We start from the raw sequence: 24,466 nt of genomic DNA on the forward strand, positions 1-24,466 counted from the left end.
GTATGGAGGAGGGGCGCCTGGGTGCCTCAGTTGGTTAAGTGTCCTACTTCGGATCAGGTCGTGATCTCACGGTTTATGGGTTCAAGCCCCGTGATGGGCTCTGTGCTAACAGCTTGGAGCCTGAAGCCTGCTTCAGATTCTGTGTGTCCCTCTCTCTCTCTGCCCCTCACCCCCTCTCAAAACAAAACAAAACAAAACAAAATATTAAAAGAAATAAATAAATAGTATGGGTGAAAAACTTTGCCCCATCTATGCATCCCCCCAAAATAGCGTAGAGAGCATAGCAGACCATTCTGTCCTTTCAATCAGAAGCATTTACTGAATGGCGATTTTGTGCTAAAGCAGTAAGTACTATGAGGGCAGGAGACGGATAATAAGAGTTATTATTCATGGAGGGCCTAGCATGTTCCAGGACTGTAAATTGTAAGTGGCAATTTAAAAGCAATATTTTCAGTAAATTACCATTTTATGAAGACGTGAACACTTAACAAACCATAATATAAAACCAAAGGGAATAAGCAGTCCTATATAATCTACATTATTCCGAATCCTTCACATGGTTCGAGCTAAAGGCATTTGAGAATTTTATGAGGTCTCAGAGTTCCAATTAAACTCTACTTTTCCAGGTTCTTAATTATTCACTAGGACATGAAACTAATTACAACCCCCAGTGGCCAAATACGTTGTATCAAGCATCTAGCTTAGAAAAAACCCAGAGTTCTTGTTCAAACAATTGGTTGTTTGGAAGATATTTTTAGCTAGCTGTACATTTCGCTGACTCCTCAAGTGAACTTTTCCATCCTGGTTATCATGTGGTGAAAAAATCCAAACACCATTTATTTATCCAACAAATAGTCATCTGAGTGCTTACCATATGCTAACAGCTGTGGATACAAAAGTGAAAAAGTTGAAAGAAAAGAAAGAAAGAAAGAAAGAAAGAAAGAAAGAAAGAAAGAAAGAAAGAAAGAAAGAAAGAAAGAAAGAAAGAAAGAAAGAAAGAAAGAAAGAAAGAAAGAAAGAAAGAAAGAATGAGAATGGGAAGGGAAGGGAAGGGAAGGGGAGGGGAGGGAAGGGAGGGAAAGGAAAGGGAAGGGAAGAAAAGGGAAGGGAAGGGAAGGGAAGGGAAGGGAAGGGAAGGGAAGGGAAGGGAAGGAAAGGGGAAGGAAGGGAAAAGAAGGGAAGGGAAGGAAAAGAAAGGGAAGGAAAGGGAAGGGAAGGGAAGGAAAAGAAAGGGAAGGGAAGGAAAAGAAAGGGGAAGGGAGGGAAGGGAAGGGAAGGGAAGGAAAAGAAAGGGAAGGGAAGGGAAGGAAAGGGAAGGAAAGGGAAGGAAAGGAAAGGGAAGGGAAGGAAAAGAAAGGGAAGGGAAGGAAAGGAAAGAGAAGGGAAGGAAAGGAAAGGAGGAAGAAAGAAAGAAAGACAGTCATAGTCCCTGCCTTCAAGATGAGGTTATGGGGGAGATTCAAGAAAAAAAGTAAGAGATGTAAGGAGGTGCCAAACAAAAAGGGGGACAAAATGGGCTTAGCTATTCCTGAGAACAGGAGGACTAGAGTGATAACCAACAAAATGGGTAAACTTTGGAAACATTAAGCTAAGTGAAAAAAGTCGGGCACAAAAGGTCACATACTGTATGTGTGCATTTATTTGAAGCATCTGGGATATGCAAATCTAGAGAGAGAAAGCAAATTAGTGGTTGCTGAGGCGGGGAGGGGAAGAATAGGGGGTGGCTGCTACATGGTTCATGCTCCAAACATATTCTGGAAGTAGGTAATGGTAATGGTTGTACTGTGACTGTAATAAAGGACACTGAAGTGCACACGTTAAAATGGTAAATATTATATTAAATTATAAAAGTAAAACGAAAACGAAAAACTAACACTGTGAAAAGCTAGAATGTGCAACATAAAAATTCTCCTCCACGTCCCTAACTCTCCGCTCCTACTCTACAAAAGTAAATATTATTTTTGGTTCTCAATTTTATATATTTTTAACGTTTATTTATTTATTTTTAAGAGAGAGAGAGTGCGTGTGTGCTTGTGGATGAGGGGAGGAGAGAAAAGGAGACAGGAAACCCCAAGCGGGTTCCGCGTCCCCAATGCGGGGCTCAATCCTGCAAACTGTGAGATCACGATCTGAGCTGAAATCAAGAGTTGGATACTTGGGGCGCCTGGGTGGCTCACTCAGTTAAGCGTCCAACTTCGCCTCAGGTCTTGATCTCACAGTTGTGAGTTTGAGCCCCACATTGGGCTCTGAGCTGACAACTAGAGGCCTAAGGGTCTGCTTCAGATTCTGCGTCTGCCTCTCTCTCTCTCTCTCTCATTTGAAAATAAATAAACATTAAAAAAAAAAAGAGTCAGTCACTTAACAGATGGAGCCACCCAGGTGCTCCATTTTGGCTCTTAATTTTAATATTGCCTTCCAGAAATGTGTTTTATAAGTGTGTTTATAAGGGTATAGGTGCATGGAGAGGTTGTATGATCACATGATACACTTTTTCTGCCCACGTAAGCCTTTGGGGAACAGCAGGCCTTTAAAATTCCTAGGAAGCTTAGAAGAACTTACTTGTAATTAGAACTACAGTATCATTGCTTTAGCCTTCAAAGATTTTTTTTAACTCGTGAAGCAATAGCTTGTCGATAAATTGAGATCCACGCAATCGAGTTTTCAAGTGGGGTTTTAACTGAGAAAGGTTCATTCAGTCAAAATAATTCTTCAAAACCCAGTAATAGGCTGGGAAGAGCAAAAGGTCTGTGGCTATAGGAACCGGTGTTCTGCGGGTGCCAACCTGAGCGGGGACAATAGGGAAAGAAAAGATGCAAAGGGTATTTGTTGTGAAATGGTCTCAGGTAACAGTGCATGAATAACTTATTCATGGGAGGAAAAAAATCTTCATTTCACAAGCAGAAGCACTGAATACAAGGGTCAAAAGATTTTGAAAACTGGATCTCCATTAGAAGTTAAATTTGAAGTTAATGTAGCTTATCTTTTAGAATTAATAAAGTAGTATAATAAAGTCAACTAAAAAAAAGTCTTCACAAAGGAAAAGAGTATGGTTTTTTAGACAGTAGGAAACAATGTCAGTCAGAATCATGCATGAGGTAAGAGATGATCAACCTTGGAAAATGATTACAGAGAAATTCCATGAACAGAAAACACTACAGAACCAGAGAGTGGCAAACTCCAGTCACACCCAACAGCATTGCTTCAAAGGCTCAAAGAAGAAGTCCAATTGTGCTTTTAAAAAATCTCTCCAGGGGCATATCAGTTAAGCATCCGACTTCGGCTCAGGTCAGGTCATGATCTCACAGCTCGTGAGTTTGAGCTCCGTGTTGGGCTCTGTGCTGACAGCTCAGAGACTGGAGCCTACTTTGGATTCTGTGTCTCCCTCTCTCTCTGCCCCTCCCCTGCTCACACTCTGTCTCTCTCTCTCAAAAATAAATAAACATTAAAAAAAAATTCTCTGGGATATAGTCTTACCGTTGTTAGAATGGCTGGAGACAAAAAGACAAGAAATAATAAGTGTTGGCAAGGATGTGGAGAAAAAGGAAGCTCATGCACTGTTGGTAGGAATGTAAACTGATGCAGCCACTGTGAAAGACAGTATGGAGGTTCTTCAAAAAATTAAAAATAGAACTACCATATGACCCAGTAATTCTACTACTGTGTATTTACCCAAAGAAAAGAAAAACGCTCATTTGAAAAAGATATCTGCACCCCTATGTTTACTGCAGCATTATTCACAATAGCCAAGATAGGGAAGCAACCCGCGTATCCATCGATAGATCAATGGATAAACACACACAAAGGAATATTACTCAGCCATAAAAAGAGAATGAGATCTTGCTGTTTGTGACAACATGGATGGACCTAGAGGGTATTATGTTAAGTGAAATGAGTCAGAAAAAGACAAATGCCATATGATTTCACTTGTACGTGGAACCTAAAAAAACCAAAATGAATGAATAAAAAAAAAAAGGCAAAAATGGACACATAAATACTAAGAACAAATTGATGGTCGCCAGAGGGCAGAAGGTAGGGGAATGCACAAAATGGGTGAAGGGGGGTGGGAGATCCAGGCTTCTAGTTATGGAATGAGTAAGTCATGGAGATAGAAGGTACAGTATAGGGAACAGAGTCAGTGGTATTATAATAGCATCGTATGGTGAGTGTTGGTGAGCATAGCACAAAGTATGGGGTCATGGAATCACTATGCTGTACATCTGAAATTAATGTAACACTGAGTATCAACTATACTTCAATTTGAAAAAAAAATCTCTCTGGAGCTATAAATGTCTTTTTCACTCATCACGCATGACTGTCTTCGTACTACACACCACATTCAACACATTCTACACACACACTACACAATACATTCAATAGACCTGATTTGCATTCAAACGATAAGTCAATGTTGAGGGGCCCTAAGGACAATAGGGTTTCAGCCCTTCTCATGACAGAAGGCAGGAGGGACTCCTTGAAAGAGCACAGACCTTGAAATCAGTCATGAGTGTGAATCTTGGCTTTGCCACTAACTTGCTGTGGCCGCAGCTGAGACAGACAATTCTCTGAGCCTCCCTTCTTCATTTGTAAAGCACAGATGATGAAGCAAAAAAAGGATGATGATGATGCGGTCTCATCTCAGCATTGCTAACATACAAAGAATCTGCCAGAGTCTGACAAAGAGTATGACTTAATAAATGTTACCCTCTCTCCAGTTCACCTCCCATTTGTAAAAGAAGTTCACACTAGCCCAGTGAGTGAGGACGTTCTATAAAGCTAAGCATAATGAAAGGCAAAAATGAAATAATTACTTTACCGAAAGAAAAGATAAGAACAGTGGCCAATATTTATTGTGCAATTGCTATGTGCCAAGTACTTTACACACTCTGTCTTATCTGCCTCACCACTCCTTCAGGGTGCTATTATTGTCCACAATTTATACATGAGGTGCCAAGGCTTAGATATGTTAGAAAATTCATCCAGGTAAGAGGCAGAGTTGGGGTCTGAATCCACATAGTCTGACTCCAGAAGCCATGCTCCTCACCACCAGAAAAACACTGGTGTCAGTATATATGCCAACTTTTGTGGGAGAACAAAGGGTAATTTATTGCAACTGCAGGAGGATGGCCAGGGCAACTTTTGAGAAGAAGAAGAAGACATCAGAACTGGGCCTTGAAGGAAGAGCAAGATTTTATTTTGACAGAGGTGGAGTGAAAAGGGGGATATAAAAAGGAGGACTATTCCGGGCTGTGAGATTGGCACCCACAAAGGAGGCATAAAAGAACACGATGTGCTGGGGAACAGTGAGAAGTTGGCAGGGATAGACATCCCTGAGCTCATGGATACCTCGTGGTGTAAACGAGTCATGGAAATCCCCCTCCCATTTGCCAGAGAGAAACACGGAGCAGGAGGAAGTATTTGTTAGAAAAGCAGGGTGGGGTCAAATAATGTCATGCCTAGAATGTCGATCAGGAACATTTGGATCTCAGAGACAACACAGAGCCGACGGTAGTGGTATGAGAGGCGATACGTGATGCTAGCCATGCTCCAAGGAAGTAGCCTTCGGGGATGCGGAGAGCATTGATGAGAGAAACGGGCAAACCTTGCCCTGCCCTTGTGAAATTGATAACCTGGTGGTACACTGACATGACCCATCAGAACTTGAACTAATCAGGGGGTGGAGAGAAGGCTTCCCTTAGTATCAAGTGACATTTAAATTGTGATCTAAAGGAGGAGTAGGCATTAAATAGACATCGGAATGCAGAAGAGCAAACAGCTAGGAGGCTCCTGTATTAGTTTTGCAAGAGAAGGTGAAAGGCTGGACAAGGTCAATGATAATGGACAGGGCGCATACAAAGATACCCCAGAGGAAAACAAGCTGGTCTGGACTAAGGATCTGGGTGCCTGGAAAGACACTGACATTTTGGGCCAACAAGGAGAAGACAGAAATGGGGAAAAGGAAAAGGCAGTGAGCAGTCCTTTGAAATAATATGATTTTTTGGAAAAAAAGCAGTGCCGTAGTTAGAGGTGCCCTGGGCTGCAATTAACAGATGTGTAGACCAAAAAAAGGGCATTTCATTATCCCGCAGAAGTCTGAGGGCAGTAGGCGGAGGGCAGTTCCCGGGACAGTTAACTATCCAATGATGTTATTCATGTATGCATTCGATGATGTTCAAAGACAGACCAGGTAAGTGTCTCTGAAATCCTCTAAAGCTCTTCCTCATCGTCTCAAACAAGGGCAGCAGGTCCACTCTTCACATGAGAACATCCAAAAAAGGAAGAACTCTTCCCACATTTACGAGGGAGAAAAATATTTCCCAGAAGCCTCTTAGCCAATTTCTTGCATGTCAGAATGTCAACACTGGCCACCCTTCAACACCAGGAAACTGGAAAAGTAAGTATCGCACCACACCTTTTAATAGAGTCACACGTATCTCTCTAACCATATCATCAAGTCCATTTGACCCGACCTAAGTTGACACCAATTCTGTCCACCTCTCTCCACCTCCACTGCTGATAACCGCTGATGTTTACTGGGCATATACTACGTCCAAGGCGGTATTCTATGCACCTGACAATTAGTAATTCACGTAAGCCCTCCAACAACCGTATGAGGGGGGGTTACGCTAGTTATTTTATTTATTTTTTATTTATTTTTTTTTTTAATGTTTATTTATTTTTGAGACAGAGAGAGACAGAGCATGAACGGGGGAGGGTCAGAGAGAGAGGGAGACACAGAATCTGAAGCAGGCTCCAGGCTCTGAGCTGTCAGCACAGAGCCCGATGCGGGGCTCAAACCCACGGACCATGAGATCATGACCCGAGCCGAAGTCGGACGCTTAACCGACTGAGCCACCCAGGCGCCCCACGCTAGTTATTTTATACATGAGGAAACTGGAAAGCAGAAATGTTCAGTAACTTCATCAGACGCACATAGTTAGGTACTCTTAACAGTTCATCTCTTACCAGAAACTAATGTAACATTGTGTATCAACTATACTCATATCTTTTTTTTTTTAATTTTTTTAATGTTTATTTATTTTTTTGAGAGACAGATTGGCCGAGCATGAGCATGGGAGGGGCAGAGAGAGAGAGAGAGGAAGACACAGAATCTGAAGCAGGCTCCAGGCGTTCATATCTTAATTGACATAATGCACTGCCTCTCTCTTCTGAACCACGTCCATTTCACCTAAACTACTGCAGCAGGCTCCTATCTGATCCCCTTGCCTGCACTTGACTCCTCTCCAATGCATTCTCTTTTTTTTTTATATTTATTTATTTATTTGGAAAAAAGTGAAAGAGAGTGAGCTGGGGAGGGTCAGAGAGAGAGAGAGAGAACCCCACGCAGGCTTTGCTCTGTCAGCACAGAGCCCGACATGGGGCTCGAACTCACAAACCGTGAGATCATGACCTGCGTTGAAATCAAGAGTCAGACACTTAACCGACTGAGCCACCCAGGTGCCCCTCTCTAATGCATTCTTTAACTTGAAGCTAAAATGACCTTTAAAAAGTGCACAGTTTGGGGTGCCTGGGTGGCTCAGTCAGTTGAGCGTCCGACTTCGGCTCAGGTCATGGTCTCTCAGTTTGTGAGTTCAAGCCCCATGTCGGGCTCTGTGCTGACAGCTCAGAGCCTGGAGCCTGCTTCGGATTCTGTATCGCCTCCTCTCTCTGCCCCTCCCATGCTCATGCTCTGTCTCTCTCTGTCTCTGAATAATAAATAAATGTTAAGAAGAAAAAAAAAATTAAAAAGTGTACAATTTGATGATGGCAAATCTGTGTCCCTGCCCTCCAACTCCCTATGCACTCCGAGACCTTGCCCTGCCTATCTCTCCTGCCTTATCTTGAGTTATCCTTCTCCTAGAACTTTGGACTCTAACCACATTGATGCATTCATTCTTTTCTACCCCAGGGTCTTTGCACAGGCTGCTCCCTCCCTATCTCCAATGCCTCCTGCCCTACCTATTTAATTTCTACTCATCCTTTAGGTCACAATTTAAATGTCACTTGACACTAAGGAAAGCCTTCTCTCCACTCCCTGATTAGTACAAGTTCTGATGGGTCATAGCAGTCTGTTAATATATCACTATGTTATCAATTTCACAAGGGCAGGACAAGGTTTGCATGTTTCTCTCATCAACGTGTCGTCAGCAACGAGTCCAGTCTTTGGTTCAGGAGTCAGTCCACTTTTATTACAGGTACACGTCTAAGCTTTGTTGCTTAAAAGTGCAAGTCCTTTGAGGCTGAGGACTATGCCTCACAGAGGCGGCTTGCTCTAGTGAAGAGAATATGGCTTTGGCCCCGCTAATTCAAAATCCAGCTATGCCACCATCTCTGAAAGCATGCTTTCTCAAGTCTCAACTTCCCCATCTGTAATGGGAATAATGACACAGTAATATACTAAATACAACGTGCTGGCACGCCTGGCGACAAATGCCATGTAGATCTTTCTTCCCAGGTGCATCTTTGTGTCCCAGTGGGCCAATGACATGAGCTGGGATGCTGCACAGTGGAAATGTGGTGACCTCCCCACGTCCCACATAGTGCATCACAGGCCATGGCTTTCTTCTCCACCTGCTGGTCTGCACGATGCCATCATGTGGAAATATGCAAAAATGCTACAGTGAGCCAGAGGTTAAGGGTTTGCTAGGAGCAGAGGGAAGGAAGGTAACAAAATGAACATGGCATGTGTTAAGTACCCACTAAGCACCGGGCATTTTCATATATTATCTCGTTTAATACTTAGTAAAAGAAAACCTGAGTCTACAAGTGAGGAAATTGAGGCTCAGACAGATTAAGTGTCTCCTTCATGGTCTCAGAGCAAGTAATGGTAGAGACCAAACTTGAACCCAAGTCTGGTTTCTCCATACGACTTGCTCCCAGGGTAGTACCTCCAAAATGATTCTCTTCCTCGCTCTTGCTTCCAGGTAAGTGTGCATGAAAAAGGCCCCGGGCATCTTTTCGCTACGTTTAAAGTCAACCCGCCCCTGTTCTATGTGGGAAGAATCAGATAATTTGGTACAACTGGAGCACACAGCATCTCAAGATTAATTGAATATTTGCAAATAAATTATACATGCAGGAGTCTTTCTTTTAAAAAGCTACATGTCACTTGAGTTAACTCTGACTTCAAAATGCCCAATACTAAGATGTTGACGAGAGATTTTTTTAAATTAATGTAATTTTCAATGAGCTTTACTTAATGAATTAAAAGTAGTTAGTCATTACCATGCTCTAAGTCCTAAATGAAGTTACAGGAAATGAGAGATGAGGTCTAGAAGGAAGAGAGAGAAGGAGAGGAAGTCATGTCCCCTCTATCTGACAAGCTACCCCAGACCTGGGCTTGAAACGGAGAACTAGGTCCCAAGACCCTCTACAACTGGTCCCATCACACACCCTATACCCTTGTTTACCCCAAATCCACCCACAACCTGCATCCGAATGCCCTGGGACCTTTGCTGGAATGCCATTTCCTGGGGGCCACTCCAGATTCACCTTCTCTGGAGTGAGAATGACCCCCAGGAACCAGCACTTAAACACCCCTACACGTTTCTGATCATCCCAAGGTTTGTGAACAGCTTTAGGAGCTCAGTAAAAATGTAAACATCACAATGACACCACACACTTATTTATTTTATGGGGAGATAATCTTGTGGAAGAACCTTGACATTTTTTAAATGAACATTATCCCAGCAGCTACAAAGGCAAAGCAGCCCCATTTTCAAAATGGAGGAAGTCAAATCTTGGAATATATATGGCACATTCTTCCCTTACACGCAGTCTGCAGCCAACTGCCTTACAGCTAGAAGAGCAAATCAACAGTTACCAGTTCGGACATTTCATAAGGCACTCGATTAACTCACCTTTGTATTCAATTCCTAGCTATTTTATTTTGTGGAGGAATGGCATTTTTCTAAATTTATAACTTCAGTATGCTCTCGCTGAGGAATAGACTTCCTGACTGAACTGCTAATTGCATGTTCCGGACACTCTTTCCTTCTTCTTCTCTAAAACCCCCAGAAAAGGTAATTTTTTTTTTTAGGTGAATTACTTCCTTTTCTTACTACGTGCTACCCGGTGAAGGCAGGCTTCAAACCCACCCTCTTGTCTGCTATCTTCCCAAGTAAAATTCTAGATATGGGAAGTTGATTTTTAAATAGAAACCCAAGAGATGAACAGCTCCTGGTGATTAGGGAAACACCTCTGATCTCTCCCCAGAGTAGTGGTCGCTGTTGCTTTACTTCTTGGGACTAGCCCCAAGTCTAAGGGTTCCCTGAAACTTGAGGGTCAAATGCACCAGGCAATAATGTATCACTCTCGGTGGGGGTGGGGGGGACATTATTAAAGCCTCCCCATTTGGGGGAGCTCTGCGAGTTCCATCACCTTGGAAACACAACAGCAGTCTCCCTGAATACACACAGAGAGAATCATTTTTAAGCATCATAAGAAAACAGGGTTCAGTTATCCCCAAACGTAAGAGTCACGATTCAAAACTGTCACTGACTCGGAAGCGTCTCAAGTCCAGGAATGGTATCTTCAAGCTGACAAGTCACAAATAGGTGTACTTTTGCTAACCAGACTAGTAGTTGAGGAAAAGCCCACCCTCGTCTTTATTTTTTTTTCTGCCAAAAATGGAATGGCTTCCACTTACCAAACTAGCCAAGCCACTGCTGATGCAGTCACCACCCCCAGCCCCGTGCGTCCAGCCCGGTGCGTATGAACAGTAAATATCAGACATCAAGTTACCTAGGTCGTTTGTAGAAATCCCGATTTGGGGAAAAGAAGTACAGAAGACACACTCATAGAGGACATTTTGAGCCTTAAAACGCAACTGCTTGCTTTGATGCAAATGGCTATGGGGTGGGGAGCAGGGTAGGGAGGACATGGTTAATTTCGCTCTGACTACCTTTCTAGCATTGTAAGTCATCTCGCTGGCATCGTTGGTATATTGTCTGTTGAGCAATCAAGTGAATGAAATCAGTTGTTTGCTTATTCTATGCACTGAAAGGGCTAAACAACACTAACCAAGTGACTCCCTCGTCTGTTATTTCTTTCACAATAAATTCAATGAAATGTACGGAGCGCCTAGCCTGTGCGAGGCACTATGCCAGGCGCCAAAGACACAAAGATGAATGAAGCAAGGTTCAGGTTTATTAGTGATTTCTTAATACTTGCGAGGGCACAGCCTCGCTCCCCCTTCCACCGCAGCCTGGACGGCTGTCTAACCAATCGTGGGTGTGAGTACTCCACAGCTCCCAGCTTCTGGGAACGTGTTACTCCCAGGCCAGCCCACGAACCTAGCCCCAGGGCTCTTGTGGTGTTCCCCAAGAGTCAAACAGTCAAGTTCAACTCTGGAGCCGAGGCTCTCGCTCCGCAGCGCAAGGTGCCAGACTGTTTCCACCTGTCCGCGCGCGCGCCCGTCGGGGTTCGCCAGACCCCGCGCCCGCTTACTTTGCCGCTGTCGCTCACGCCGAGGAGGTGGTCCCGTAGCACCTCCATGGGGTTAGTCCAGGTGGAGTGGATGAATGTCCCTCGGAAGATGTGCGCCAGGGGCGGCATCGGGGCGGCGCACATGTCAGCGGCAGAGCGCAGCGCGGGGTTCGCGAGCCGAGGAGGGCGCACCGGGCGGAGGTGTCAGGAGGGGTCCCTGCAACTGCGGGTGGCTGCCGAGTGCACCTGCTTGGGCCTCCTCCTGCCCCCGCTTTCCTGGGCGATCGCCTGCCCCCTGCAGGCCGCGCCCAGGGGCGGGTTCCGTGCCTCCTCGATGCCAATAGGATTTTCCTCCTGTGACTTGGCTCCGCACTCCCTTGGGGTGTGGTCTTTCTCTCCTCCCCTGTGTTAGTTTTTGATCTGTTAACTCTTTGAGTTTCCAAATTCACAGCCTACATCGCAGTTCTTTCAACCTGGGGTGGCTGAGTCACCAACCCAGGTGGGGAGGGAAAGAAAGGAAGGGGCAGAAGGAGCGGACGTTTCCAGCTTTGCACCTCCGTCGGTCGCTAAATTCGCCACTGCTCCGCGTCCCCCAGCCTCCTCCACCTGTCTTTTTTGGCACACTTCGCGTTGCGCCTGCCTGCTCTCTCTGCCCTTTAAACTTCGGGCTGCTTGTGACCAAACCCTGTACCTCTTCAACCTGTAGCACTTTCAAAGTCTGAACAGTCCCAAGTTCAGGAACAGGTGGAAAGGTCCGCTAGAACTGCCTGTCTTACGGATCAGTTTTGTTTTCAGTTTCTGGGGATGCAGTATTTGTCCTAACCTGGTGTTCCGGAAGCATCCCTCAACAGAATTGCTGGGGGCCCCGCCAACAAAGGTTGATCTGTATCCCCAAATCCCTCTCTTTTTCCTTGAGTCCAGTGTTTTGGCGCTTGTGACCATCCACAAACAATTCCAGTTCCAGTCTTTCTCACACCTAAAACAAATGCATTTCTTTGATTTAATTCCAGTTGTACGGGGGGGGGGGGGGGGGCTTGGGATTAAGTACTCAGGCCAAGTGGCTAGGAATGGCACTGTGGCATAGCTTGATGGAAAGAGCACTGGACTAGGAATCAAGAGACGATGGTCAAGGCAGTGAGCCTCGGCCTCTTTATCTTCATTTGTGAAAACTGAACTCGGAAGGGGTGGTTGTTAAGACAGCCTCCGGGTCAGCATTCCTTCCTTGCAATGCGTTCACAAAATCATTTACTAAATTCCTCCAGGGAGACCAACTGGTTTCCACTCAGGGCCACACACACTCTGCTCCTTCTGCCCTTAAGGCCGCCTGCGGATCTTCACCGTGACCGACCCTTCTCATCACTGGTTTGCCTCAAATGTAGCTCCAGAGTAATCTTCCCAGCTGGCAAACGAGCAGCAGCGCCCCACCCCCAAAGTTTCTATTCCATTCACCTTATTTCTGCCATTGCATTGATCATATCCATCCTCATTTATTGCCTGTTTTCACTGATTTCTGCTCCTCTCCCTGCAAAACACACACACAGTAACGGAAGCACCACAGGACCAAGGCTCTCTCTCTCTCTTTTTTTTTAATGTTTATTTATTTATTTGGGGGGTGGGGAGGAGCAGAGAGAGAGAGAATCCTAAGCAGGCTCCACGCTGCCAGTGCACAGCTCATCACAGAACTCGATCCCACCAACCCGTGAGATCATGACCTGAGCTGAAATCAAGGGTCCCACACCTAACCGACTGAGCCACCCAGGCCAACCAGAGACCAGGGCTCTTATGCCTAGAATGGTGCCTGGGGTTTCTTACATGTTTACTGAATAAATGTATGCATGGTTTTTTTGGGGGAGCAGAGCAATAACCTGAGGTAAATATCTATTGTGGCTCTTACCTAAAGGATAAGGGTTTCTCATTTCAGCGTACGAGCAGGCTTTCTCTGAGTTGCTGCTATTATGACGCGGGGCCAATTTACATAAATGATTCGTTCCCCTCTCAGGTCCTTCACCCTGAGGAAACTGTGGTCCCAGGACACTGAGGTGGCTGGTCACCCTACCAGGGAGTCAGAATCAGGAAGCCCTGAAGCTGAGAGCATCGTGCTTTCCTCTTAAGGTTGCCACGTTAGCCCTTTGTCCCTGTCATTTTGTCCTGATTCTGCAGACTCGCACACCTTCCCTGTAGGTCCAACAGCCAGCACAGTGAAAACATCCTCTTGACTCAGGCTTGGATACATATGAACCTCAGAAGGAAAAGTGAAGAAAATGTCAGGATTTTCGTGTAAAAAAGGAGTCCATTCAATGTTTCCAGAAGAGGTACTGGATCCCTAAAACAGATACGGCTAATATGTTATTTGTAATGAAAGCAACCTGAGTGACCAACAATAGAGACAAGTTTAGTGGAATATTATGCAGTTATTAAAAAGCAAGGAAATATTTAAAACAGCCACATGGCAATTACATAGAAGATGGTAAGTTTTTTAAAATATCATTTATGGGGTGCCTGGGTAGGTCTGTCATTTGAGCGTCTGACTCTTGACTTCAGCTCAAGTCATGACTGTCAGGGTCATGAGATGGAGCCCCGAGAGTAGCTTGGTGCTGGGCATGAAGCCTACTTAAGACTCTTTCTCTCCCTTTCCTTCAGCTCTTCCCCCACTTGATCTCTCCTCTCTCTCTCCCTCTCTCTCAAAATAAAATAAAATAAAATAAAATAAAATAAAATAAAAACGTCATTCATGCTATGGTTACAGTCATGAAAAGCCTATAGGCATATATGCTAGAATTTAAAAGGTATACCAAAACAATGGATATCATTCTGTGGAGGTAATGGAATTGCTAGGGAATTTTGTTTTGATGTTTGTTGACATTGTTATGTGTGGCTTCTGGAATGAGTAATGATTGTGTAGCTTTAAATACAGTTAATCTTAAATAGAAGGAATGGGGTGGGGGGGGGCACCTGGGTGGCTCAGTGAGTTAAACTGCCGACTTTGGCTAAGTCACGATCTCATGGTCTGCGAGTTCGAGCCCCGCGTCGAGCTCTGTGCTCACAGCTCAGAGCCTGGAGCCTGCTTCGGATTCTTTGTCTTCCTCTCTCTCTGCCCCTCCCCTGCTCACACTCTGCCTCTCTGTCTCTCTCTAAAAAATAAATACACACTTAAGAACATTTTTTTAAATAGAAGGAGTGTACCTAACACCAGCACTCCTCAGGCATTAGGTCTTCCAAGCAGTACTGACTTCTGCTCCAATTCCCAGCCAAGCTGTAGGGCCTGGACTTGGGATCCAGTACCCTCAGCTCAGCCAGGTTCGGGAAGTTTTGGCTTCCCAACTAATCTCATCTGTTCTCCATCCTCATCTTTTACGCTGCTGGTCCCCCTGCAGTTTTGACTCTCATCTGGGCATCCCCACGAAAATGTTCTCAAGGCCACTGAAGTTTGAAGGAAGAAAGGAGCGCAGAACTTTCATATTCACCTTTGAAACGTAGACCAAGCCCATCACAAGACAGCTTCTGGTTAATATGACTATTGCCGGGCCAGGCAAAGCATGTGACTGATGGTATTTATTGTGCTTCCAAAGTCTCAAGGAAATAGCAGTTTTTTTCTTCGGTTCTTTCGATAGCCCACATTCATATTCATGCAGTATTAGAACTGAAGTTATTATTCATGTACACTTCACTGCTATTTTCTGGTATCACTATTCAGTTTCTCAAAAAGAAATCCAACAATGGTGTGCACTTTCAGAGTCCTACCCTCACATATCATTTCTTTCCAAAGAAAGGAGATGCTCCTTGGTACGGAGGCTTCCTGAAGCTCTCGCTGCTTCTTTGGGCTCTTCTCCTTCCGTATCCCACATACTCTGCGTCTACTTTGCTCACGATCTCTGCCTGAAGTGCCCTTAATGCCACATTACACCGCACTTGCCTTATTCCACTGCCCACTCTCCCCTGGCTAAATCCTTCAGCTTAATCGCCCCTTCCCAACTCCCTCTAGAAAGCCTTTACACCTCCTCTCTGTCTCAAGTACTAAGTGCTCCTTCTCTGAGTTCGCAGGGTATTATCGTTATTCTTTTATTAGTCTATCTTCAGTAGAAGATTGTGTTCTCCTTAAGGACCGTATCTTCTTCCTTTCTTTCTCTGTATCCCCTTAACACAGTGTGTGGACAGTAGGAAGTACTCAATAGCCTTATATAAATGTTGAATTTCAAGTGATGGCTCTATTGCTTACATTTTAGTGATTAAAAAATCTATAGAGGGCGTGTGCTAATGGCAATCAGTTCATTGGGAGTAAAGGTTAAGAAAGAGCTTTATTTTACTTCTTTAGTTTTCCAACATTTCATATGAAAATTTTCAAACACACAGAAAAGTTGAACAGCTTCCTTTCTTAAGATCACACTTCTTCTATCTCAAATGGAGCCAAGTGGTCTCAAAACTCCACAACCACTGAGAGGGACCAGTATATTCTAAACCTCTAACTGCCTGAGGCAAAGGATGGGACCATAGCACGATCAGTTTTACATTTTGCTCACTTTATTAGTATCATCATACCCACAGCTACTCAATCTCTCCTGCTAGATAGAACTTGACTGCTGAAAAAGGCTTTCTCTTCTACTTCCTTATTCTGAGCCTCACAACAAATCTATAGAGTAGGAAGTTTAAGCATTTAGGTATGGAGAAACCGAGGTTGGCGTGCCTGTCTAGTTAGTATAGGATGGACGTGGGTCTCCACACCAGTTGTTCTCATACATTGCCTCCATACAGTAAACTGCAAAGAATTTTCCATTCAATTTTGTCATGACGACGTCACTGCATTGTGGGTTGTCATTTACAACTGTCACATTGTACATGATTTCCCAACAGTTGCCAGTGACACACAGATCTACCCTGAAGTGAAGCCAGTGGACCTTGAGAAGAACAGTCCAATCATCACAGGTCAGTAAAAACGATGCAGTGCGAATAACTCATGTTTTCATGAGGCACAGTGAAGGACAGGCGGGTTAAATGAGAAGTCACTTTCCTCTTCCAGGCAGGAGAGAAGTTGTCATTGCACAGTGAAATAGATGCCTGCCTATTTTATTTATTCTTCTTTTGTAGCTAAATCTATCAGTTTCCATGGTGCCCCATGTTCACCATGGAAACTCTGACAAGCTTGTTATGCTTCACAGAAGAAAAAAAAAAAAGCACACCAAAAATCCAAGATGGGATAAATGCAGTCCTTTTAAAATTGTGTTCTTCTGAGTAGGAAGACTTGAAAGATAGCAAATCATAATGATCTCGATTTTCCAGTTCTTAAGTCAGAAGGCAGGTTTGCATTCCCATCAAAGGAGCATCCTTGGCCCCCCAACTATTTTATCTGTGTAGCAGTAGTTATGTCTGTGACTGTCTCACTTCTGCATTTCCTGGCAACAGAGAGGTGGTTCAGTCCTCATTTCACTGATTTTTAGAAGAATATTGCGCTAGTCCCCATATATTTGTCCCGTTTGTCCATTCAGCATTTATTGGAAATCTGTATTAGGACAGATGCTATGCTAAGCACCGTTGATAGGACAATATGTGAAACAGATCCTGTCCTGCCTATATGCAACTTACACAATTCTTTCTTGAATAAGGTTTTAGGCCAGGCTCATGCAGGAAGATTTTTTTTTCCTGGATAGAAGGCTTTCAGTATCATGTAAGTGGTTATCTCCATCACCTACTCATACTGTTGATTGATCCTCAAAATCAGGTAGTACCTTAGCAGAGTTTAGTTTATGCACTTTCTCTCCATGACAGCAAGCTCAAAGCAAATACTAATGACCTGCTGTTATTCTGTCTACATTTCTGCCCAACATGGATTATATTATCCAACATTTAATCTCAAGGGATAAGCGCTAGATAGAATCACTCTCTCTAGGTTCCTATCCAGCACAGCCACTAGCCAATGATGTCTTGGAAAGTCATTCCACCTCTTCTGGCCTTGGTTTCTTCTCGTGCAAGATAGATAGAAGGTCACATCTTACCACTGGTTCCATATTTCTTTATTCTCAAGGACTCATTTTTTTTTTATTTCTCCTACTCAAACCTTAAGTTTTAAAACATTCATCAAGACAAGATAGACACTTGATACAAGTAACTATTGAATGAATTATTTCCCCATTTTTCATGAATTAAAGACCAAATTGATTACCAATCAGAACTTGTCATCAATATGAACAGTCTAGTATCATCACGTTGATAATTAATTTAAACCTAATGCAGATGTAACATTTTATTTAGCCCATGCAACCTATCTCAAGTTGGACAAATTCTGTTAGGCTTTGTGAATTGTTAAAAATAGCTTAAGGAACACAGTTTTGAATTTGTAGAATAATCCTCCCGAGTATCCTGGTCCTGCAGGTTGATAAAAACCCAAGTATGGCAGAGACTCATTGACATGATTTCACATGTATTTTGGGAACTAGTTGTCCATTTTTCCACCTTAAACTAGAGGAGTTTACACACATCTAACGTGCCACACGAACAGCTAAGACCCAGAGGATGAAATGAATCCTATTTAGGTGTTAATTCTTGAGACCACAGAGGAGGGTTGGTTCTCCTCAAAGATATCGATGAGCAGCTCAAGTGGCCTGAGCTGGCATGGGTTCCGGAGTTGGGAAGACACTGGCTGCCACTAGTCACATGATAGTGGATGTACTGAGCACTGTTGAATGCATGGGGAGGCCATGGGAGCCATGCCAAATGTGAGCTCTACTCTCGCAGAAAGCCAAATATTATCATCCTTAATGGAGCTACACAATAAGTGCCCTCAATCTCATCTGGGAATGAAAGACTAACTGAAACCCAACTTAAATGACAAAGAAATGGTGTTTTTAAAGAAAAAAATAAGTTCTGAGGTATTCTTTTTTTTTTATTTAAAAAATTTTTAATGTTTATGTATATTTGAGAGAGAGAGAGAGAGAGAGAGAGAGAGAGAGAGAGAGAGAGAGACAGAGCAGGGGAGGGGCAGAGAGAGAGAGACACACACACACAGAATCCGAAGCAGGCTCCAGGCTCCAAGCTGTCAGCACAGAGCCCGACGCGGGGCTCAAACTCACGAACCGTGAGGTCATGACCTAGCCGAAGTTTGAGGCTCAACTGACTGAGCCACCCAGGCACCCCTGAGGAATTCTTATGGTGTTATTTAAATACGTAAAATTAAACATATTTCAGAAACTGTAATAGCCAAAAATTCCTTTCTCTATGCTTATTTCTAAAGGGATGATTTTTTAATATCATGCATAAATGAAAGAATTTGTCATTTACGGAATATTCTTCCATATGACATGCAAAAGCCACTAATTATATTTGTGACAAAAAACTAGCCCTCATGGGAGGGGGAGAAGCAATTTTTGCTGTTGCTTTTGTAAGTTTGGTTTGTGCTTTCAGAATCCTTTGTGCAATGGAACATAATGACTCAGTAAATATTAAAGGAATTAATGTTACATTATATACATTAGCCCCCCCCCCCCCCAATGCAGACCCATTCAGTTTTCCCTCTGGAGCATTAAAATTGCTGTAGTGTACATAATACTAGAATATTCCATGAAATGAAGAAAATGAAAAAATGTATGAGACTATGGGCTGAAAGTGGTAGAAGATGAGGTCAAATGGATTAAGCCAAGAGAGAATATACAGCCTCACACAATCAAAAAAATCCATGGTCACACTACCTTGTGGCACAGCTTGCTTGCAGGTTAATCAATGCCAAAGCAGCCAGTGGTGCTCCCCTCCTGTCTCTCTCTCTCTCTGTGTATGTGTCTCCATCTCTCTCTCGCTCGTTCTCCCTCCTTCCATTCTCTGGCATCTTTCTCCTCGATGGCAGCAACCACTGTAGACTTTATACTCTCTCAAATTCAAGTAAGGGCAAAACCAAGCAACATGTTTCCCAAATTCCAGAAAAACCCAACACAAAAACTCATTTTTTCCCTTATTTACCCCAATTAAGCCAATGTCTTTTCCTCCAACCATCAGTGGAACAGACCAACATAAAATGCGATGTCATGACCTGAGTCACAAGCTCCATCAAGCACAGGAGCTGAATGTGGGGAAGGGGGTAGTTATTTAGACAAATTGAGATAAAGTGTCCTATAAAAGGCGAATGGATTCTGGGTGGCAAAAACAGCAGATTTTATTAAGGTGTGATGAGTACTAGTTTCTCTACTCAAAGTTATTAATTTAACTCAGTGAAATGATAAGTGCGGACATAATTAGCAATATAACAGGCATGTGGTGCATCTGGGTGGCTCAGTTGGTTAAGCATCCGACTTCAACTCAGGTCATGATCTCAGGGTTCATGATTTCAAGTCTTGCATCAGGCTCTGTGCCGACAGCTCAGAGCCTGGAGCCTGCTTCAGATTCTGTGTCTCCCTCTCTCTGCCCCCCCTTTCTCTCTCTCTCAAAAATAAATAAAAACACTAAAAAAAGAAAAAAAGAAATATAAGAGGCATAAATATTGCAAAAGCATAATGGAATACATGATGCACTTGAAATAATTATAACATGTTTTATCTTCCCTGAACAAACTTTGTGCTTACCACAGGGAAGATAATGTGCCATGTGTTGTACAGGATATAAAAATAAGTATGGTATGGTCCCTGTCCTCACACTAAGAACGACAAGTGTAAGGGACCTTTTAAAAATAAAGTGCAGGGGCGCCTGGGTGGCTCATTTGGTTGAGAGACCGACTTCAGCTCAGGTCGTGATCTCATGGTTTGTGAGTTCGAGCCCCGCGTCGGGCACTGTGCTGACAGCTCAGAGCCTGGAGCCTGCTTCTGATTCTGTGTCTCCCTCTCTCTCTGCCCCTCCCTCACTCATGCTCTGTCTCTCTCTGTCTCAGAAATAAATAAACATTAAAAAAAAAATAAAAAAAAAAAAATAAAGTGCATAGGCAGGCACCTGGCTGACTCCGTTGGAAAAGCACGCAACTCTTGATCTTGGAGTTGTAAGTTCAAGCCCCATGCTGGGTGTGGAGATTACATAAAAATAAAATCTCAAAAAAAAATTTAAATTAAATTAAAGTACATAGTAGAACTACTCTTAATTTTTATTTACGGACTGCCCTTACCTTAGAAGGACATGAAGACACAGATCTGAGTCACAGTTCAGCTCCCATGACTTAGAAAAAAAGCCATTTATGATTTGTGATACCAATAGGAATTTCTCCATTTGCCATGTACTTTACATTATGGAAATTATAGTCATTTCTAGATATGGAATATATTGATATAGTTATTTCAGTGGCCTAAAATACATAGCATGACAATGTCAATCTGATCATTAATCTTCACTGTCTTTACCTATCCTTCACGCCAACCTGAAGTTGGTAATAAAATCTAGTAAAGCTGCAAAATTTTGGTTCAAATGAGCCACCACAAGAAGCCCTGCTTTGATCATTTCTGAGGGTCAAATATTTACTTCTTAATCTTTTTCTAATTAAAAAAAAATTTTTTTAATGCTTTATTTATTTATTTATTTATTTATTTATTTATTTACTTTGAGAGACAGGGCACGCACACATGCGCTAGCCGGGGAGGAGCAGAGGGAGAGGGAGGGAGAGAATCCCAAGCAGGCTCTGATGCAGGGCTCAGTCCCACAAACTGTGAGATCACGATCTGAGCTGAAATCATGAGTCAGATGCTTATCCAATTGAGCCTCCCAGGCAATCCTTTACTTATTAATCTTAAGATAAAGTGCTAGGAAGAGGAATGGCAGGCTATGCGTGGTTTGCATTTGTTTTTTTCATATACCTCGGGGTATTAGGATAGGGGGCTATGCTCATAAAAACAACATATGATGAAACTCATGGAAAGGTGCCGTGATATCAGTGTTTCATAAGACCTAACAAAGACTTAACTCTATAAATTATCCTCCTTCCTCAATAATTAAATATGGTTGATTTTGCTGTTGTTGTTGTTCAATGAGCTGGGTAAGTTGCCACTTCCCACCCTTAGCCAATGCCCTATGCCCTCATTCATTTAGTCAGCAAACATTTGTTGAGCCCCTACTATATTCTAGGCCTTCAGTTGGGCCCTGGGAATCAAAAGAGTAAAAAGACATGGTTCTCACCCTTAAGAAGTTCACAAGATAGTGGTGTAAATAGGCAGATGTGTTAGCACTGCTAAACCATACATAGGGCTGCCTCTTCTCCCCTCAACCCCTGCAACCCCATCCACCCACCACAGAGCTCTGAGGACTGGGTCTGTCTCCTTTACCACTGTGGCCACAGGGCTTAACACAGCATCTGGCATATTGTAGATACTCAGTAGATGTTTGTTAGATGCATCCAGTACACTGATAAAAATACACATGAGATATAAATATTTTCAAAACTTCTTATTGATTCCTGTCTCAGAAGAGTAGATATACATGGAGAGAAGTGGATCTGGAGCAGTGATCCTCAACCAAGAGTAGTCTGCTCCCTAGGGGGCATTTGGCAGTGTCTCATGACATTTTGGCTGTCACAGTGGGAGGTTCTGCAAACATCTAGTGGGTAGAGACCTGGGAGGCTGCTAAACACCCTACAATGCACAGAACAGCCCCCACCACAAAGAGTTATCCATGCAAAGTGTCACTAGGTCTGAGGTTGGAAATCTTTGTCTAGAATAAAATCTTCAGCCATAGGATCTTATATGTCTAGTGATCTTTAAGCTACTGGAAGTTACATTTCAAAGTAAACTTCGAGCGGGAGGTTGCATTTCAAAATGTCACATAATTTGTCGTAGTTTGACTTTCTTGATTAAGAAAGAAGAAATCACTTCTATCCCACATGTCAGCCCTCCAGGATTTGAAAATGGTGGTGATTGTCCTAGCCTTTTTTCCCTACCATGGTCATCATTCCACTATTCCTCAAGGCAATTAAGAATTGTAAATAAAGAGTAGATTACAAAATACAGGATATTAGCAATGGGTGGAACATAAGATGTGTTTAGATGATGGGTCATGAGATGATTTTAGCTATTTCACAGACACTGCATAAACAGCATTGAATTATATATAATTATAGTGAGAAAATTACTTCTATTTGAATTTTTCAACCCTTCCTAAGTCAAGAAGACCTTCTCAGGATGGTACTAAAAGGCTTAGTAACCCCCCAGGTTTCCCCTTTTTAACAAAGAGAGAGACTGCAGAGTTAGAACCTTCTAAAGGCAACAGTATCTAGGTAGAATCCAACATTATTTTGTTTATAATGTATTTATGTTTATGGTTTCTTCTTGTTTATGGCAAGGGGTGCTGGTTTTTCTTTTATAGATTTGGCTGCTTTCTCACTTATGGTTTTGTACACAGTTCTCTAGTTAAAGTTTTAAAAAGTGAGACTTCTTGAAAATTTAAGTAAATTACAAAATGGATACACAAATTGGGCAAAATCAATATAGACGCCATGTGTAGTATCTAAAGTTGGGGAAATTATGGCAAACTACAGTCCTCGAATCAAACAAATGAGTAGCCTGATCTTGACTCTACTACTTCTGCATTAGATGCTCTTGAGGGAGATATTTAGCCCTCTGAACCTCAGTTTTCTCACATTGAAATGGAGATGTGATAATCCCTAGTTCATTGAGTTATAGTATTAATTGAGGCAATGGATGTAAAATGTCTAGATAATAGTAGATGCCTAATAAATGTTAATTTACTTCTCTACTCTTACCCATATCAGCTCATTCCCATCCACACATTGTTCCCTTCTGTGAGTAGTGCCCTCTAAGAGCCTGGTGTAGTAGTGTGGATATGAGCTTTGGAATTACATCAATCTGAGATCAAATCTCAGCTTTACTGCAAACAACTTATGAAACTCTCTGACGTTCATTTGCTGCCATTTTCTTTAAAAGGGCTTCACTGGGATATTGTGGGTTTGGATGACACCTAGCACCTTACCTGGTGTGGGGGATAAGCTTAGGAATCCCCCGGGCTTGCACCAATGGGTTAACAAGGCATAAAAAAATACAAAGTCATAAAATGCTCACACCCGAGTTTGGGTAAACCAGATTGGCACTCCAAGAATAGGGGTGTCCAAAGGCACCTCAAGAATAGGGAGGTGAGAAGGTGCCAGGAATAGGGAGATGCAAAGGCACCCCAAAACAGAGAGGGGTGCAGAGCCCCCAGAATAGAGGGAGAGAGGCCAAGGCCTAAAATAGGAATGGTGCAAAGGTGCCCAATACATAGGTGTATGAAATAAACAAGATTAGATATTCAGGGTGGAAGCACCCCCAATTTAGTACAGTTTAGCAGAAAAGCTGCTTTCACAGGAGGATAGGGCCAGGTTAGGTAAATTGGTGAATTGGACTATGGACCACTGGGCTGCAGGCAAAGCAGCCCAGAGGGGAGATGGTTAACAAAAGAAAAGGTGCCTTGTCCACCCTGAGGTTACTCCCCTGCCTGTCTCATCCCCTAGGCTAGCTAAGATAGACAGAGGTGCTGCCTCACGTCTGCCATTAACAACCATCTGTCCATCTGCCCAGCGCCAGGATTTTGTTTTATATTGACCCAAACCCCAAACACTGTATATCTTCAAAACCCCCTTTTTTCACTCACGTCCCCAAGTTACTGTTAGCAGTTTCTTTGTCTCCTTGTACACGCCCATCATGTTTGTAAGCCTTCTGATCTGAATAAATATGGGGCAAGGACCCTTATTCGGGGCTCTTGTCTTTTCTGGACACCAGTCATCTCTTGCTTTAATCCTGCATCTGCTCTTTTGCTGGCCAAAAGAGAACTTTAGACTTAGAGTCTACGACAGATGGTGATCCCAACGTGACTGAAGGGAAGGGGACTATGGGCCAATGTGGGCAGAGAGCCGATGTTGCTAGGAGGTGCGACACCTCGACTGCAGGACACCGCGGAACAGTAAAGGAGCTCCAAGGGGAAAAAAAAAAAAAAAAAAGAAAAACACACTGGGTACAGTCTCTACCTGACGAGGTAAGGGATAAAGGGAAACTATATTAGGGTTCGCTACCACGGAACTTTTTGAGAGATCTCCCATGGGAAACTCCCTGGCTCCCTCCCCAGCCCCTGACTCCCTACAAAAGTGCTATATTCGAATTCT

The 24,466-nt window shown here is 43.2% G+C and overlaps 1 protein-coding gene across 5 annotated transcripts in view; it reads right to left on the reverse strand.

Moving 5' to 3' along the window:
- The window catches only part of GDA (guanine deaminase), a 106,139-nt gene that overhangs the window by 69,012 nt on the left and 12,661 nt on the right, over window positions 1-24,466 (reverse strand). Inside the window, exon 1 of one of the 5 annotated variants that reach the window (XM_058695696.1) lies at window positions 11,446-11,787. The exons of 1 other annotated variant lie outside the window; for it this stretch is intronic. In XM_058695696.1, coding sequence (XP_058551679.1) covers window positions 11,446-11,568 — 123 coding nt within the window. In that variant the 5' untranslated portion in view covers window positions 11,569-11,787. Of the gene's footprint in view, window positions 1-11,445; window positions 12,014-24,466 lie in introns of those variants that run through there. 3 more of the 5 variants (XM_058695693.1, XM_058695695.1, XM_058695697.1) reach the window with 3 other exon arrangements.

The sequence above is a fragment of the Neofelis nebulosa genome, chromosome 12 (genome assembly GCF_028018385.1).
Source record: "Neofelis nebulosa isolate mNeoNeb1 chromosome 12, mNeoNeb1.pri, whole genome shotgun sequence".
NCBI classification, from domain to species: domain Eukaryota; kingdom Metazoa; phylum Chordata; class Mammalia; order Carnivora; family Felidae; genus Neofelis; species Neofelis nebulosa.